Below are 16,651 nucleotides of genomic sequence, written 5' to 3'. Positions count from 1 at the left end.
TCCTCCCCATCACACCTGCCTGAATCCAGGTGTGAGCACTGAGACACCAATGGGGCTGCTGAGCAGCCACAGGAAGGTGAAGGGGAGGCTGGAAGAAGGTCTGGGACAGAGGATCTGCTAAGAAGGATGAGTGGATGGGGCCATAAGGAAGTGCCAGACCATCCCCCTGAGCAGGAGCTCTGTGGTTGCCAGGCCTGATGCTGGGTGCATGCAGCCCCACAGCTGCCATCTCCTCCAAGGCTTTGTAAAGCTTCTGCCTGGACTTCCTGGCTGAGAAAAATGATTTCTCTGGTGGGAACCACACTTCCTGCTAATACAAACTGCCCCAAGAGTGCAGGATCGGGCCAGACAGGGCCTTTTTGGTCTGGAGAGACAAAGCCAGCTGGGTTTGGTGAAGACAGAGAGGAAGAAGACCTGAAATAACTACAAAATGCTGCCACCAAAGGTTCTGGGGACCACAGCAGGGGTAGGATTGCCCCAGCTGGTCCATGCCAGCCTGCTCCCCTGTCCCCACAGGTGACCAGCACACCTGCACTCACAGCCCAGGGGCAGGAGCCCGGCTGAGTGAGTGGCACAGCCTGCAGCCAGGTGTCCAGGAACATCCCCCATGCCAGGGCAGCCCATCCCACAGGAGAAGGAGCATGAAATGGCAGAGGCATGAAGACCATGGGAGTGGACCAGGAGAGATGGCAGCACAGGGGGACTTGGTCAGATGGGTGACAGCAGACTTAAGATGTTAGAGGCACAACTTGTTATGATCCCTTATTATTTTTTTTTTTAGCTTTCATCATCAAAGTAAACCAAACCAAAGTATATATGGGATTAAATTAAAATCACAGTTTTGTTTACATTATAAAAGAGTGACATAATAATAATAATAATAATCATAATAACCATAATCATAATATCAAATGAACAATAATAATTAAACCAAACAAGAAAAGAAGAAAGCCCTGGAGAATTCCTGCTGGGATGATGCTGACAGATGGAAGGTTTGTGTGACCTGTTTTACTGTTTGGGGATCATTCCCTTGATAGCTGACTCCCGGTTCACATAGGTGGCCCAGTAGACCAGGTTGAAAATGGCAAAGAGCACTGGGAAGACGATGCGGGACATCTTGTCTACCTTGCTGACGCTGTTGTAGGTCTTCTTGCTCTCGGGGAGCTTCTCCTCCAGGCGGGGCAGCTTGGGGGGCACGCTGGTGGCAGTGGCAGTGGCAGCAGCACTCTTGGAGATGGTGGGCAGGCCGGGCTCCTTGGAGATGTTCAGGGCATAGGTGGTGCCAACGATGTTGTAGGTGTTGTTGGTTTTCTTGGCCAGCGCCACCGGCTCTTTTTTCTAGGAGAGGTGGGAGGGGGGAAAAAAGGAAAAAAAAACAAACAACAAACAAACAGAGGTGAAGGGGCAGAGAAGGGCACAGAGAATGTTCTGTCCTGTGAGTTTACCTGTTTGTCCAGGTGAGGAGTGGAGAAGGGTGTGAGGAGCAGGCCAAGAAAGGAATGCACCTTGTGAAAGGAGAATGCAAAAAGGAATGACACCCCGTGTGCTCATCCTTGGGGCAGAACTGCATTTTCTGCTTGGCTGGCTGCTTCCTGGGTCAGGTGAGAGGAGGACACAGCACACAGGATTACAGCTTGATTTTATTTTTTTGGTGGCAAAAAGCCATGTTTAGAGTATGGGCAACAGCACTGCAGTATTTCTGCACTGTATTTCAATGCCCTGAGTTCCTCACAGGAACACCTTATGATTTAACATAATGATGTTCAAATTGTTTCTGGAACCCTTTAGAGCAGCTCATGACCCACCCAGGTCAGGTACAGAACAGATGGAAGGCATCTGCACCAACCAGGATTTGTGGAGTGCTCAGCACAGCACTGCAGGACAGAGGGAAGCCTTTCCTCCTGCCTTCCTACCCAAGGGATGCTGAAAATCAAGGGAGTGAGGGAATCCCTCAACAGCATGTGGGCTGCAGAGAGGACAAACTGCAGAGAGAATGGCCCTTGTGTGTCAGATGGGGTGCACTGAAGGATGAGGGTGAATGCTGGCACACACAGTTCAGTGTTCATGAGGATGGGTGGGCAGGAAGATGGACCTGGGGCTCATGGCAGGTGTTGGCCCCTCTCTGGGATCCTCCTGCTGCTGCCAGGCACCTGAGTCCAGCTGCACTGTGTTGTATAAAGCAACCCAAGGCTACAAGGAGAATGAAATCTGCGCTCAGGTACCCCATGGGTGCCCCCTGCTACACCAGGAGCCAGCACCAGACACAGCAGTGCCTCATGGTGGGGCTCTGCTCTCTAAACTCAGAACAAGCTGTGCCTTTGGATGAATTTTTTTTGTTCCAAAGCAATTGGAACACAAGGTGAGGCTCAGCCAGGCATTTCCCAGTGTTGCTGGGCATGGTGATGCATGTTCCTATGAGGGAAGCACTTCAGGAGGAGAGAGGGCTTTGGCTTTCAGCGCTGTATTCTATTTTACACGTGTCTACAGTCACCATGGATATTCCTGGTTACCTTAGGAAATGAATTTTCCGCAGGGATTTTCAGAGGGACACTACAAGCAGATTTCTGTGCCATCTTTAAACCCCTCTCCAATAACACCACAGCCAGGCAGCCTAGTAAAAATGTCAGCAATTACAGAAATTAACTTTTTAGGAGGGGGTCTAGATGTCTTCAGGCTCCAGACCAGACTAAACCACTGTTTGGACCATAATCACAGTATTTGATGGTCTTTAACAATTAACTGGGTCTGATTCTGCACTCTTTAGAGCCATGTTAAGGTGTTCCTTCTGCACAGCAGATGAGCTTTTTCTGCTAAAAAACTGACAAAAAAGCAAGTAAAGGGCTAATGATCCTTCACCTATTAAAACACTTAAATATGCTTAAGTATGATTACTTATTAACACAGCTACAGGAGGCAATAAAATAATTAAAAATCAGTAATGAAATGAAAAACAGATTGTTGTTCACAGAACGTGATTGGCAGTGCACTGTGATTATATTACTATTAATCAGCCATGTTATTTATTAGAGGAATAAGGTGAATACCAGGGACATGACATTTTCTACCTGGACAGCTTTCCTGCCCCAGAATTTGGGAAGTGGATCCATATGGAAACAGCTGAAATGGAGTAAAATCAGGCAAACCTGGGTGCTGTGGGTGGTGACAGGGAGCTGCTGCTCCCAATAGTGTGATCCAAAGACTCCAAGCATTAATTTGGGCTCCCCTGGACCTCAGATCAGAGCAAAGGCTTGGGAACCTTCATCCCAGCCTTTTCCTCACCCTGCTCAGGGCTGGGAGCACCCAGAGCACCCACACTGCCTACCCCAAGGCATGCATGAGCTCTCCATGTGTTCTGCCCCTGAGGTGCCAGAGAAATGGCTCAGCCTGGCTGCTGGGCTTTATAAATGAGTTTTCCAGGCAAGGTTTTGACACTCAAACAAAGCAAAATGTGCTTGTTGCTGTCAGCTGCAAAGTAGCTCCCAGCCTTCACTCTGCACCTGCATCTGTGAGGAAATCCACATCCTCCTGAAACAGAAGGAGAGAGTGGATAAACAGGAGGAACCCCCACATTTGCTTGGAAAACTTGTCCTATTTAAAACCTCTATTTTGCAAAGCAATTCCTGCACTTGTGGCCCCACTGAGGCCCAGGGAGACTGAGTTGCTGCACAAAGATGTCCTTGTGCTGCTCTCCTGAGGGAAAAGCTGTAGAATGTGGTGTAGAAATAAATCTGTTCCCTAGATAGTGTAATTTGACAAGTTGTTCAACAACACACACGCTGGAAAATAACAGTATTTTTTGCTAAATATTCTAGTTTTCAAGCCTCTCTGCCGAGGAACTAACAATAGAACACCTAAATTATGGGAACTACTGCTTCTGTCTATGATTTGCTTGAGATTTAGTTCTCTGTCCCTGCTCCTTGGCAGGAGAAAATTCAGATTGGGAGCACCATGACTCTGACAGACAACTCTGGAAGTCACCAGCATGCAGAACTTGGGAAATCCAAGTATTTGCCACTTGTCATTCTAGAGAAAAGTCACTTTAATAATCCCCAAGCAGCTCCAGTCTCTGGCATACCTATATCCCATAAATCAAAGCCCAGCACCTGCAGCTGCTGTTGCAGCAAAGGTATCATTCCTTCCCCACACCAAGCCAAAATTCCTCCTGCAGCCTGCCAGAGACTTGATAATTCAGATTATATGAGACTGGTCCCAGTGATCTTACACTCCCTGGATCACCAGACAAAGAGGTTGGATAGATTAACTGATCAGCCCAACACACCACACAGTGATGAGAGAGAAGAGGGTGAAATGCTGCTTTGGAGTGATTCATGGACTGTGCTGAAGATGCTGAGGACATAAATCACTGGCAGTGTTATCACAGAATCCATTAGGTTGGAAAAGACCTCTGGGATCCTCGTGGAAATCATGGAGACTGCAAGTGCCAAGAACAAAGGACACAAGGGCTGCAGAGCATGACCAGCATGGAAAATCCCAGCAAAAACATTGACCATAGTGAGGCAGACAAAAAGGAGAAGGGTCTGAACCATCCTGAGCCCTAAAAACTTCAGCCTGGTTGAAAATGGTGGCCTGTCAAGGTTGGTTCTTGTTCCTCTAGGATTGGAACAAAGATGCCACAAATGGAAAGAAACAAAGGGAAAAGAAAAATTGTTCTCAAGGGAGCTGGATCAAAGGCAAAGTGGAGAATTGAGTGGGTTGCACTAAAAGCCAGGCTTTACCCAGCCAGTAGAAAAGGCACCTCATGCATGTTTTTCTTAGTAAAAAGTACATTAAAAGTACATTAAAGGACCTAACCTCACCATGCACTGAAGAACTATTGTCTATAGCAAAAACAGAGATACAGGAGTATTGCTCTATCCAAAGCATGTTCTGCTTTTATGTATCTGGCTGCAGATGCTTGTACTGGTTTGTTGCTTCTTGACACCCAGAATTTCAGGGTAATGCCATTCAGACACAGACACAGAGCTACATCAGCTTTTATGTACACACATGGCATTGCAGGCAGAAGTGGGTTTAAGTGTCTTCCAAGAATCCAAAGCATCTTCCATCCTGAGAAACAGACAACACTTTTTGTGGTAAACTCACTGGTAAATGTCATCCTTGCAGTTTCCCAGCAGCAAAGTCACCGTTGCTTGTTCTCTCTTGGATCCTCACTGTCACAGCCACTCCAGAAATCACCTTGAGGTGGCCATGCTTGTGGCTGGGATGGTGGATGGGTCTCTCTGTCCAGACACAGTCCTTCTGTCCTGAAGTGGATCTTTTTACAAGGTATTTTGAGGATGATGGAGGTCCAGAGCTTTGCTGGCCACTGAGCCCACTCACCTTTCAATCTCTTTGGCCTCTCACTCATCTCACACCTCTCTGCCATCTCACACCTTCCTCCTGGTGATGTTTTGTTTTAAAAAGTCACCTTTCCTTTCCTAACAAGCTTTCCTCTTTGGACCCAAATACCTCTCTTCCATTTGATCTGCAGCTCTAGGCTGGTTGCAGCCACCCTACCGAACAAAAAGAAAATAAACTTTTCATCTACAATTAGCAATTACTCATGAAAGGCTGGAAAGGCTTGGAAAAAATCTTTGGGTCCAAAAAACATAAGTAAAACCTTATCAGAGTGCAGGCTAAAGGGAGTTTTTAGTGACATCCATGGTAATATCTGCTGCTTTTCATTGGAGAGCTGCAGAGAATGTGCAGAGTAACTCCCAGCTAGAACCAGCTGTGGCTACAGCCAGAACACCATCATGATTTTATGATGCAGAGACCAGCAATGCACCAAGATCAGCCCAGCATTTTAGATTCTACCTGAAAAAACCCCAGGTTTTCCCATCTAAACCAATGGTTTGGCTGAGGGGAAGAAAAAAAAGAATAAACACACTGGGGGTGTCTGTCAGCAACCAGCAGCTTTTCTATGGTACTGATCGTGTCCAAGTGGGATGGGAAGCATTGCTGCTGCCTACAGTGATTTTTTTTCATGCTCATGCAATGAAACCTGGAGTGAGGCTCCTTGCCATCACACCAATAAAGAACATTGCTTTTGGCTGGGGAGAAGGATCCCCAGAGACCAGGGCTCAGCCTGGGCTTCTCACTGGCACTTTCACCCTTGATGCAAACCCTTTAAAATGCCAGTAGTTATTCTTCTGCCTCTTCTTCCTTTTGTGGTTTCCACCACCTGGCTTGTCAGTTGTTTCAAGAAGAGCTAATTAAAGGCTGAAACTGAGCCAATGAGGCACCTCCATTGCGTGGCAAATTCACTGCTTGGAAATACTCATTGGAATAAAGATGAAAAGCAAACATGTTGACACACAATATTCCTAAGCTTCCTGAAAGCCCATCATTCTTCAGGGAGCTCTCCTGAGCTGCAGAGACTGGGAGTGAGTTTGCTTCTTCAGTAGAGACCAGAGATAGCTTTAAAAAGCATCCTCAAATTTGGAGCCCTTCCTGATTCTCCAGGCTGATACCAATTGCAGCAACAGCACAGAGAGCTCCCCCTCTGAAACATTCCTGGTCCTGTTTTGTTTTCCTGTTTGATTATCATGTGCAGGAACATTCTGCGTGCTCTTAGCCTATTGTTTCAGCACTGTTAGTCTTGTGGTGCTGGGTCAGTGGATAAATTGAGGAACACACTGCTTCTAAGATAAACTGCAGCTTTTGAGCCTTGACTGCTTTTTCCACCCAGTTCACATAATTGCCCAAGGCTGTGTGAATCCTGCCTTTGTGCTGATTTGCCCATCCCTGAAAGGGACACCACGGCTTTGAGGACCTGTCCTGACTCTTCACTCGTGCCAATCACTCAGGAAAGGCTTCTCTCATCTCTAGAGGCCAGGTTGGCATCAGTGCTCACGGTGGAAGTGGAAGGCCATCCCCTGACCACCTCTGGACGCTTTCTGCCATGAGTCTGCTGCTCAGACCACAGCTGCAAAAGCAAACAGATAGACAGAGTCCAAGAAAGACAAGAGAGAGGCATCCAACACCCAGTGATGGCTCTGTTCACCTTCTTTGACCTCCACAGCAGAGAGATGACTGGCTGCTGTCTTCACAAAAGTTGCTGCAGTTCTGTCAGGTGTTTAACATACAGCCCCACAACAACTTCCAACAACACATTAAAATGCAAAGGAGAAAAATATAAAGGCTCCAGAACCGAGAACAAGGACAAAGCTGATTTTCAAATTGATTCAATAAATATAAACAAGGAGCAGCATGCTACAGTAAGCGATTTCTCTGTGCAGCCAAGATTAAATCAGTTCAGAGGGAGGGGGGCACGAGCTGGGGCAGCAGAGCCTGTCAGGATGAAGCTGCCAGAGAGGCTGATCCCCACTGAGGGGGGGGAAACGTGGGTGATGCCAGGCATTAATCTGCTGCCAGTTGGCATTTGGGATTGCACCACCCTCTGTGCCCAGCTCACAGAGCAGCAGCTGCTGGCAGCTGTGGGCAATGGCACCAGTGTCAGAGCTGGCCAGGGCACAGGGCTCAGAGGGTGTCCTGCAGCATGTTTGGGGTTTTTTGGCATGCTAGCAACAAGGAATGGGGTTGGAGGGCTGGATTGGGATGGTTCATTGGTTTGGGAGGGTTGGGTTGGGGTTGGAAAGAAAAGGAAGGAAACACAAAACCACCAGCGGAGCAAACCCAAAGCACAGATGTTCCCCTGGCAAACAGCCACACAGAGACCAGAGGGAAGAGCCAGCAGCCATGCCTGGGTGTTCCCCTGCAGCTCAGCCCCCTGAGCAGCCCCAGGCCATTCCTCCCATCTCTCAAGAAGCACTGCAGTCAGGAGCTGGGCTGGGCAGGCAGTGAGTACCATCCAGCCCCCGAGTGCTGCGGGGCTGCATGGTACCCACTGCTGTGCTGGCACAGCTCCCTCAGGCAGCCCTTCTTCCCCCCACCTCCCCCAGCCCTGGCTGACCTTCATCTCCTGGGCCTCCAGCACCTTCTTGCCATCCCAGGCCCAGCTGCGCTTGGTGAAGTAGTTGACGGTGGCGAACTCGATCAGCGCAGAAAACACAAAGGCGTAACAGACGGCTATGAACCAGTCCATGGCCGTCGCGTACGCCACCTTGGGCAAGGAGTTTCTGGCGCTGATGCTTAGTGTGGTCATGGTGAGCACCGTGGTGACACCTGCGGGGGCACAGGGATGAGATCACAGGGGTGACATGGTGCTCTTGTACCTGTTTCCCTCAAAACTGCTGCTGCTCCCTTCATGGGAAAGGAGGAACCACCTCCTCCCTCCCGCTGTAGTTAGGGGAGGATTACCCAGAACCAGTCCTTAGTGCAACTCAGAGAATAACTGAACTCAGGTTCATAGAGCCATAAATGACCTGGTGTGGTATTCACATGCCTTCTGAACAGAGAGAAGCAGAGAAGAAGGAAAACACAATTCTTATCTCACTTGCTGTGCCTGTGTTGTGCTAAAGTAGAATGCAATAGGGAGATGGTTTACCCAAAGTGAGGATGTTTGGTTCCCCTGGCTATCAGGGCCAGGTGTGTGTGTGTGTGTGTGTGTGTGTGTGTGTGGCAGACTGTCATGGGACAGTCAGGAGAGAATCAGAGATGAGTGCAGTGTGAGCAGTTGTGAGCGAGAGTGAGTGCACGGCAGATTCAGTTTAGATACAATGTACATAGTATAGTATAATAAAGTAATTCATTAGTAATTAATTAGGCTTCTGATGATGCAGTCAGATGCATCATTCTCTCTCCCTTTCATCAGAGTCGCCTTTGATTTACAATAGCCTGGGTTGGAAAGGACCTTAGGACCACCTGGTCCTACCCCTGCCACAAGCAGGGACACTTTTCACTATCCCAGGTTGCTCAAAATTCCCTCCAGCCTGGCCCTGACCACTTCAGGGATGGGACAGCCACAGCTGCTCCGGGCAAGTTTGTCCAATTCCTGCTCAAATTTCAGGTGGCTCAAATTTCAGGGCCAATTTTAGGTGGCTCAGGGAATTATTCTGGTTCAGTTTTGAGTACAATCAACGGCAAACCTCTTCATTAGGACGAAGATAACTTTCATAACCTTCCCCAAACTCTGGTGACTAGACCTCTGCTCTCCATAAGAGCCCTGGCTCACAGGGAGGCACTGCACTGCATTCCTCACCTGCTGGCAGGGAGAGGTGCAGGATGCTACACCCAGCTCATGTAGAATATGTCATGGAGAAGCCTCTAGTTGCTTTTGCAATGAAATAAAAATAATAAAATAACAGTGAAAAGAACAGCTAGATGGTTGTGAACCTCAGGGAGGATCAGAAACTGGTCACTCATCCAGGGTTTTAGAAATACTGTCTTGTGACCTGCATGGATGGGCACCTGGGATCCTGGGTCCTGCTGTCAGCGGCCCAAACTGCCAGAATAATGTCACAATGATTTATCTTAAACAAATGATCTGTTGCAAAATGTGTTTTAAAGCTTTTTTCATTAAAGCAAGCAACCATTACCATCCATTTTCCCCAATAATGTGCTTTTCAATTAAAAATGCATTAAAAACATTATAAAAATATTGACTAATTTTCAGTTCCCTTAAGCCATACTCCTGGTAATTTAAGAGTTTCAATTCAATATTGTTGACAATACTTTCTGAGGGGCAGGGAAAAAAAAGGAATAAACAATTTGAGTTCTCATTATTTTCTTAATAGGAAAGCAAGGCAATTTGGGAGCAAAGACATTTGTCACACAGGTAGGTTTTAATTTTTCAGTCAGCTCTTGCCTGCTTTATCCGAACTGCTGCTTGAGGAAACTTATTTCACTGCAATTTTCAGGGTAACATAGGAGGGAATCACATATGATACTACATATCCCCTCTCTGCCAGGGGACTTTTGTCCAATATCCTCTCTGTTAAATGGAATCTGCTGGGCAGTGTTACATCCAGGATATACAATCCTGCAGCATCACACCTGCTCTGGGAGCATGCTTGTGTAGATCCTGAACTAAAGGTCTTGACAGGAAATCACAAAGCAATTCTGTTATTAAATGCTTGTAAAAGCTATTAATATATGTGCAGTGCCAGCCTGGCACTTTGCTAGGGTGAGAGGATCTGAAAGCAGCTGAAGGAAATAATAACACTCTATTCACCATGCAGTTATGCTGCCTCAGCCCAGGAACTTGTTATGTGGAGCTGTGACCAGGGGCACATTAGCAATTTCAAAGGTAGGGCTTTAAATGCCTCCCTGTGTCCCCATCCTCTGCTCTGCTCCAGAGCCAGCACAGATAAGCAGACACAGCCAAATGCATATAATTAGATGATCAATACCTTGATTACTGTTAATATTTATGGCTGGGCTTGTAGCAGAGCCATGGCCAGGAGTATTTTTGCACTGATTTGGGGGGAACAGGCTCACTGGGAGGACACTGAAAGCTGTGCTGGGAAATGGCCAGCAGCTTGGAAATGCTAGCCTGGGGAATGGCCAGCAGCTTGGAAATGCTGGTCAAGGCCTGGCACAGAGCAGCCCTGATGCTCAGTGTGTTTCCCTTCCTATTTTCCTTTGTCCCCATTGCAGGCATGGCAGGGGTCAGGATGGACAGAGACAGAGATCTCTGGAGCCAGGGCTTGGAACTTGTGGTTTATTGCATTTATTGCAAAGGGCCTGGGTGCAGGGCCCTGCTGGGAGCTGCAGCCACAGCTCAGAGCAGGCCCCAAAGAGAGAGAGAGATAAAGAGAAAGATGGCAAGAGTGTGGTAAAGAGGATGAGAGAAAGCAAAAGAGTAAAAGAGAGTGAAGTTCCTGTTACAATACCATAAATCTTCCTCTGTGCTGAATATTCTGATTCTCACTAACCAATCTAGTACAATATACAAATCCTACAGCATTTCCATACAGCCTATAAGAATCATTACATTACCATACTGTGTTACATTTTAAACCCTAAAAACTCCTCTTTGGGCCCCTTCTGCCAAGCTGGCAGGGTCTGCTCTGACCCTTGGGGCCTGTCTGCAAGCAGAGGGTGTTGTTCCATCAAAAGGGGATTGCCTTCAGCTGGCCACACCATTGTTTTCCAGTTGTTCAGTACCTGAGGGATCTCAAAGCTTGCGTTCATTTCAATCTCACTTATAGTTTCTATATTCTCAAAATCTTTTGCCAGGCAATCACATTTATAAGTCTTTCCTGTTTCATCTTCCTCAACTCCCCGTGCTGAGGGGAAGCCCTGTGCTCCCAGACTCACCAAAAACTGTGCGGGCAGGGACAGACTCCCTGTTGAGCCAGAAGGACACCTGGGACAGGATGACAGTCATGATGCAGGGCAGGTAGGTCTGGATCACAAAGTACCCAATCTTCCTCTTGAGGTGGAAGTGCGTGGTCATCACGACGTATTCCCCTGCAGAGACAGCCAGGGAGGGATGCTGGGCCAGGGAGGGGTGCTGGGCCAGCCCAGGGCCAACTGGCCACTCCAGAGATCCACCCTGGACAAACTCCCAGTTTTTCAGTGGGAAGGAGGGGTGCAAAATCACAGAATCACACAATAATGAGGTTGGAAGAGGCCTCTAAGATTATCGAGTCCAGCCTATGCCCTAACACCTCAACCAGAGTATAGCACCAAGTGCCGTGTCCAGTCTTTTTTAAACACCTCCAGAGATGGTGATTCCACCACCTCCCTGGGAAGAGCATTCCAGTACTTTATTATTCTTTTGGTGAAATTTTTTTTCCTAATATCCAACCTGTCCTTCCCTGAGGTAGCTTGGGACTGTGTCCTCTGGTTCTGTCAGAGACCAACCCCACCTGTCTGCAGCCTCCCTTCAGGAAGGTGTAGACAGCAATAAGGTCACCTCTGAGCCTCCTCTTCTCCAGGCTAAACAGCCCCAGCTCCTTCAAACGTTCCTCACAGGGTTTGTGTTCCCAGCCCCTTTCCAGCCTTGTTGCCCTCCTCTGGAGGCTCAAGCATCTCAATCTCCTTCCCAAACTGAGGGGCCAGAGCTGAACAGAGACCTCAAGACGGGGTCTCACCAGGTGCAGGGGTGCAGCAGGGCACACACGTGCCAGGTGTGTGCCCCAGCACAGCCCAGGGGGGTCTCACATCACATCTGTGCTTTAAAAACACTTATCTGAGTCTTTATTAGCTACAAAATGGATGTGGGACAAAGGCGAGCCAGTGTCAAGAAGTGAACAATAAAATCTTTCCCTGCTTTGCCCCAGGCACAAGGGGCCCCTGGGGTCTCTCCTGACCCTGCTCCCATCCCAGGGAGCCACGCTGTGGGTGAGATCCCTTAAGCCTGGAGATACCCTAACAGTGCTTTAATAGGATTGCAGGACACAGAATTTTATTTTCTCTGACAGTCCTGAAAATATCCCACCTTCCCTCACTGTAAGCACCTCAAAAATCCAGGCAAGTTCTGTTGTTAAAGGTCTCACCTGTGAACTGAAGAGGAAGCTGTCCCTATTTTCCCTCAACATCCTATTCCTGCCCCCAAGGCTTTGGGTATTTTCTTGGATTACTGTGCCTTTACTTTGTGAGCGTGGCTCTGCTAAATCATTACACACAGGAGCCTTTAGCAGCTTTCTCACCACTCCAGGTTATTCATCTGTACATTTTACTACAACTTAAGTAGAGAGATGGGCCAGATATTATGACATTTAGTTCCCTGGGCTCCCCACATTTCCCCAAGGGAGGTGAAATGAGTTGTTACAGACAGACACTATTAAAATCAAGTGCACCAGAGAGGAAATATCCTCAAATGAGAGAACTACTGGTGCATACAGAGGGAAAAAATAAAAGGCGAAAAAAGAAGAATTATGAGAGACACACATGAGGTAACAGAAGCTATCAGTACCTGGATTCAGAGGGGAAGGGAGGAGCAGCAGATGGGAGAGAAAGATGATTAATATTGGTCATTAATCAGAGGAAACATTTGTTTGGGATAATCTTCTATTAGTTATGATAATATTTGTGCAAGTAGATGCAGTGAAAAGCACACTGAACATTATGTTGCCTTCGCCTCCCCTGCCTGCAGTGCTTCCCTCAGGGGCTGGAAAGGAATCCAAGACAAATGAACCCTCAGCAGCACAAACCAGCTGGACAAGGTGGGGCAAATTTTCCACATAGCAGATCATTTTTAGATGCTTGAGATCAGTTCTCCTAAAGACTGTGGGCAACAAAACTCTTTCAATGGAAACCACTGAAACAACAATCTCTTCATGCCTCTTGGTGACTGCTGAAGATGTCACCAGCTGAATCCTCCTGCCTTAGGAAGTGCTGTGCTCCTGGACTGCCTCTATAATGGTCCCAAATCGTGGATTCCAAGCCCATCTCATGCAGGAGGAGCTCAGCCCACGGTAGTCCCACAAATACCTGTGCTGGATCGAACCATCTCCGTGCCAACCACGTGGCCCAGCAGGTCATACTGGTTCAGGCGAGATCCACCCTTGGCTACTTCCACGGATTTGTCCTTCCCCAGGGTCCAGGTGTAGATCACCTCTGTCTTTGTGTAGGCATCTGCAGGGGAGAGAGAACAAGGAGCTCTGTGCTTCTGCCTGACCTCAAATATACCAAAATTAGCCTGTAGCCAAATGAATCTTTGCTGTGCATCTCTCAGAGCCACATGGCTGAGCACAGCCAAGCATGGCCAGGGACCAAGGCAGATCAACAACTGTTAAATCAAAGGAGCAGGAGAGAGCTGGGCTGTTTGCAAGGGAGCTGCAGAGGGGCAGAGCTCTGTCACTGACAGACAGGCTGACTCTGCAAGGGCTGCCTCCAACAGGGACAGCATCCAGGCCAGCAGGACAGCACAGCCCTGCCATGCCAGGGACAGGGAAAGTCCTGCTGGCAGCAGCTGGCAGCAAAAGCTGAATGTAAATGGGGTAAATTTTAGGTTAAAAAGTACAAAGTTTTTACTCTCAAAGGCAGCCCTCTCCAAGACTCTCAGGTTTGGAGGTGGTGTTCTCTCACACCTAAATGCCTTTTCCTGTTGCATTAATGAGCAGCCAGGACTCAGTTTCTTCATGCAGGAAAAGCACCTTCTTTATTCACACAACTCATTTTTATATAGTCTTTACAGACCTTGTATTCAACTCTAACTGGCTAGTAGTTCTCTTGCCACTCAGTTATTGGGTAATAACTGGCATTTTACCTTTCCATCAAATCTCTCTATTCTGGGATTGTTTACATATTTTCTTCACTGATTCTCATGGGACAGATTTATTGGTTATGCAGGTGCAAACTTATTTTTCTTACTAGAACAGGTTGTTGTGTTAACTGCCTTCATACTTAAAATTTTTCCTTATGAGAACTTTCAAGTTACTTCTAGCTTAGTTAGAATAGCAGGGCCTAAACCATATTTTATAAGGCCATTTTTATACTATCTCTACCTGTCTGCAGCACTTTCCCGGTGTTTGTGACCAAGCCCCCCTCTCAAGAGTGCTCTTGGCTTTTCCAGTCCTATGGTTATCAAAAAAATGAGTCTTTCCAGATTGCTAGGAGCTATTTCTCCCCATAATGCCCCAAATTCCTGTCCATACCAAGTTTGCACCAGCTTTTTAAGCAAGAACAAAGTTCACTACACCAAGCCTTCAGTTCATTTTTTTCCCACCACCTTCTCCTGGTGAAGACCCGAAGGAATTTGGCTGTGGTCAGGTCAAGCAATATGTCAGGTCTACTGGAGAAATGTCTGAGCTCCTGTTCTGTGGAACATTGTGTCCAAGAAAACTACATTTCTGTGATCTTTCTGAAACAACCACAGTTATTGCTGCACTTTGGGTTTTGGCAAACCTGCTCCATGTTAAGCAGGGGCTGTGCAAAGCCTTGGGTGAGGTTTTGGTGATCAGCCAAGGTTTCTCAGCAGGCCAGAGTGCTGCCTAAGGTCTTCTGGTGCAGGCTGGCAGCTCTCACTCTGCTTTTCCAACCCTCCTTCCAGCCCTCCACATGCTTCTGGAGCCCTCCATCCTCCTTCAGAGCTTTGTGTAGCTCTGCCACTGCTCTTCCACCTGAGGGACAGCACCTCCTGCTCCACAGTCCAGTCCAGCCATTGCCACTCCAGCCCTAGAAAAGGAACTTGCCCACAGTGTCACTGCCATAATTCCTGATAATTATATTTATTTATATATATAAATAAAAATATAAATATACATACATATATATATATATACACACACAATTCCTGTACATACCAAGTATGTCTACATATATATTTAGTTGGTATGAACAGGAATTTGGGCCATTATGGGGAAAAATAGCTCCTAGCAGTGTGCTTGTCTGGGACAGAAGGGTATCTGATGTCACACAGGCATGGCATGGATGTTTGGAACACGTTTCATGCCAGGCAGCTGCTTTGGTTCAGCTCAATGCCTCGTTTGCAATGCAAAATCCAATCCAAACAGGGACAGCTCGTGGACATTTAGGGGAGCTGGTAAATTCAGCAGCATCTCTTGCTCCCCTAGTTTCAGAGAGCTGCTGTACAAGTGTCCTGTGATGGTTTAGGAGCAGCTCTCTGCAGTGCACATTGATCTTCATGGAGCAGAGGATGGGCAGAGCCATCCCTGCACTGCACCTGCCCAAGGGACGCTGCAGGTGGGAAGCTGAAGCTCTCTGCAGTGCCTGATGCCCTTAATCCTCCTGCAAATTCCCTGCTTGCCCCCTCAGGGGCTGCCCAGGGACAGAAGGCACTGCTGATCACTTGAGGGGATCAGCAGAAAATGGTCTGTGAGGCAAACTCAGCATCCTTTGGGCACTGTGGGTCTGGCACTGGCATTGTCCTTCTAATTGCAAACCTGACCCACTTCAGGCTTCTTGAAAATGAGCAGCTTCCAGCTGTCAATGGCTTTTTAGTGAAAACACTGGTTTAATCCCACTCCAGCACAGGAGAGGTGAGCTCTGATGCTCTGTGAGTGCTTTAGAAAAAGTCACATTAATGTTAACCAGGGGCAGCTTTCTGAGCTCCTTGTCTCAAAACTCTCATCATTCAGAGGTCAAATCAGTAAAAGAAATAAGCCCAAAGGGTGTTCCAGCAGAAACACACACATTAATCTCTTTTCCTCACCAAGAAACATTATAAGCAATTAGATGTGCAGTAATCTGCCTTCCTGCAAGTCTTGTAATAATCCCAGAGTTTAGGCCTGAGGTATGAGATTTGATATCCCTCCTCACAAGGTCAATTAACATTAATAATTCATCCTTCTCTAAGGCCTTACTGATGTCTTGTGGCAATGGGTTCTACATTTAATTAGGTGCTGCCTAAGAAATAGCTTTATTTCAGGAGTTCTGAATAATCCACTTTCATGGCTGCAGTTTGGCATGAGGCAGAAGAGCAGATGCACATGATAAATATGATTTCCTCTCCTGCCAATCAAACTTTTCAACTTTGTCCTCAGTTAGCTCCCAAATGGCTACAGGAAGGAAGTGTCACTGTGGGAAGTTTGGGGTTTCTCTGGGGGTCACTGGTGTGGGCTCATTCCTTAGCTGGAGGTGGGAAACTCTCTCATCTAACACAAATACAGACTAAAAGTGGTGCTCAGTTCCTTGGAGCTGGGAAAGAGCCCAGGCAGGGCCAGACTAGGATGTTTATTTCCACATCATGGTGAGCCAGGGTCTTGGGGTTTGGCTCCCACTCACTTCAGAAACAAAACCAAATGAAATTTAACTTGCATATGGAGAGATAAGGGAATTCTATGGGGAGCCCAAGCAGCTGAGCAGCTGCAAGTCTGGGAGCAGCTTTTAACTCACC

The 16,651-nt window shown here is 47.5% G+C and overlaps 1 protein-coding gene across 7 annotated transcripts in view; it reads right to left on the bottom strand.

Moving 5' to 3' along the window:
- Positions 1–728: 728 nt before the first annotated feature.
- The window catches only part of LOC102075343 (gamma-aminobutyric acid receptor subunit alpha-3), a 117,289-nt gene continuing 101,366 nt past the window's right edge, over positions 729–16,651 (bottom strand). For all 7 annotated transcript variants that reach the window (XM_074551600.1, XM_074551597.1, XM_074551595.1 and 4 more), the window contains 4 exons: positions 13,285–13,428; positions 11,164–11,316; positions 7,916–8,127; positions 729–1,338 (listed from right to left, as the gene is read on the bottom strand). In XM_074551600.1, coding sequence (XP_074407701.1) covers positions 1,009–1,338; positions 7,916–8,127; positions 11,164–11,316; positions 13,285–13,428 — 839 coding nt within the window. In that variant the 3' untranslated portion in view covers positions 729–1,008. The remainder of the gene's footprint in view (positions 1,339–7,915; positions 8,128–11,163; positions 11,317–13,284; positions 13,429–16,651) is intronic.

Source organism: Zonotrichia albicollis, chromosome 14 (assembly GCF_047830755.1).
Source record: "Zonotrichia albicollis isolate bZonAlb1 chromosome 14, bZonAlb1.hap1, whole genome shotgun sequence".
In the NCBI taxonomy this organism is placed as follows: Eukaryota; Metazoa; Chordata; class Aves; order Passeriformes; family Passerellidae; genus Zonotrichia; species Zonotrichia albicollis.
Note: the sequence above shows the minus strand (reverse complement) of the source record. Positions and strands in the feature narration are given on the sequence as shown.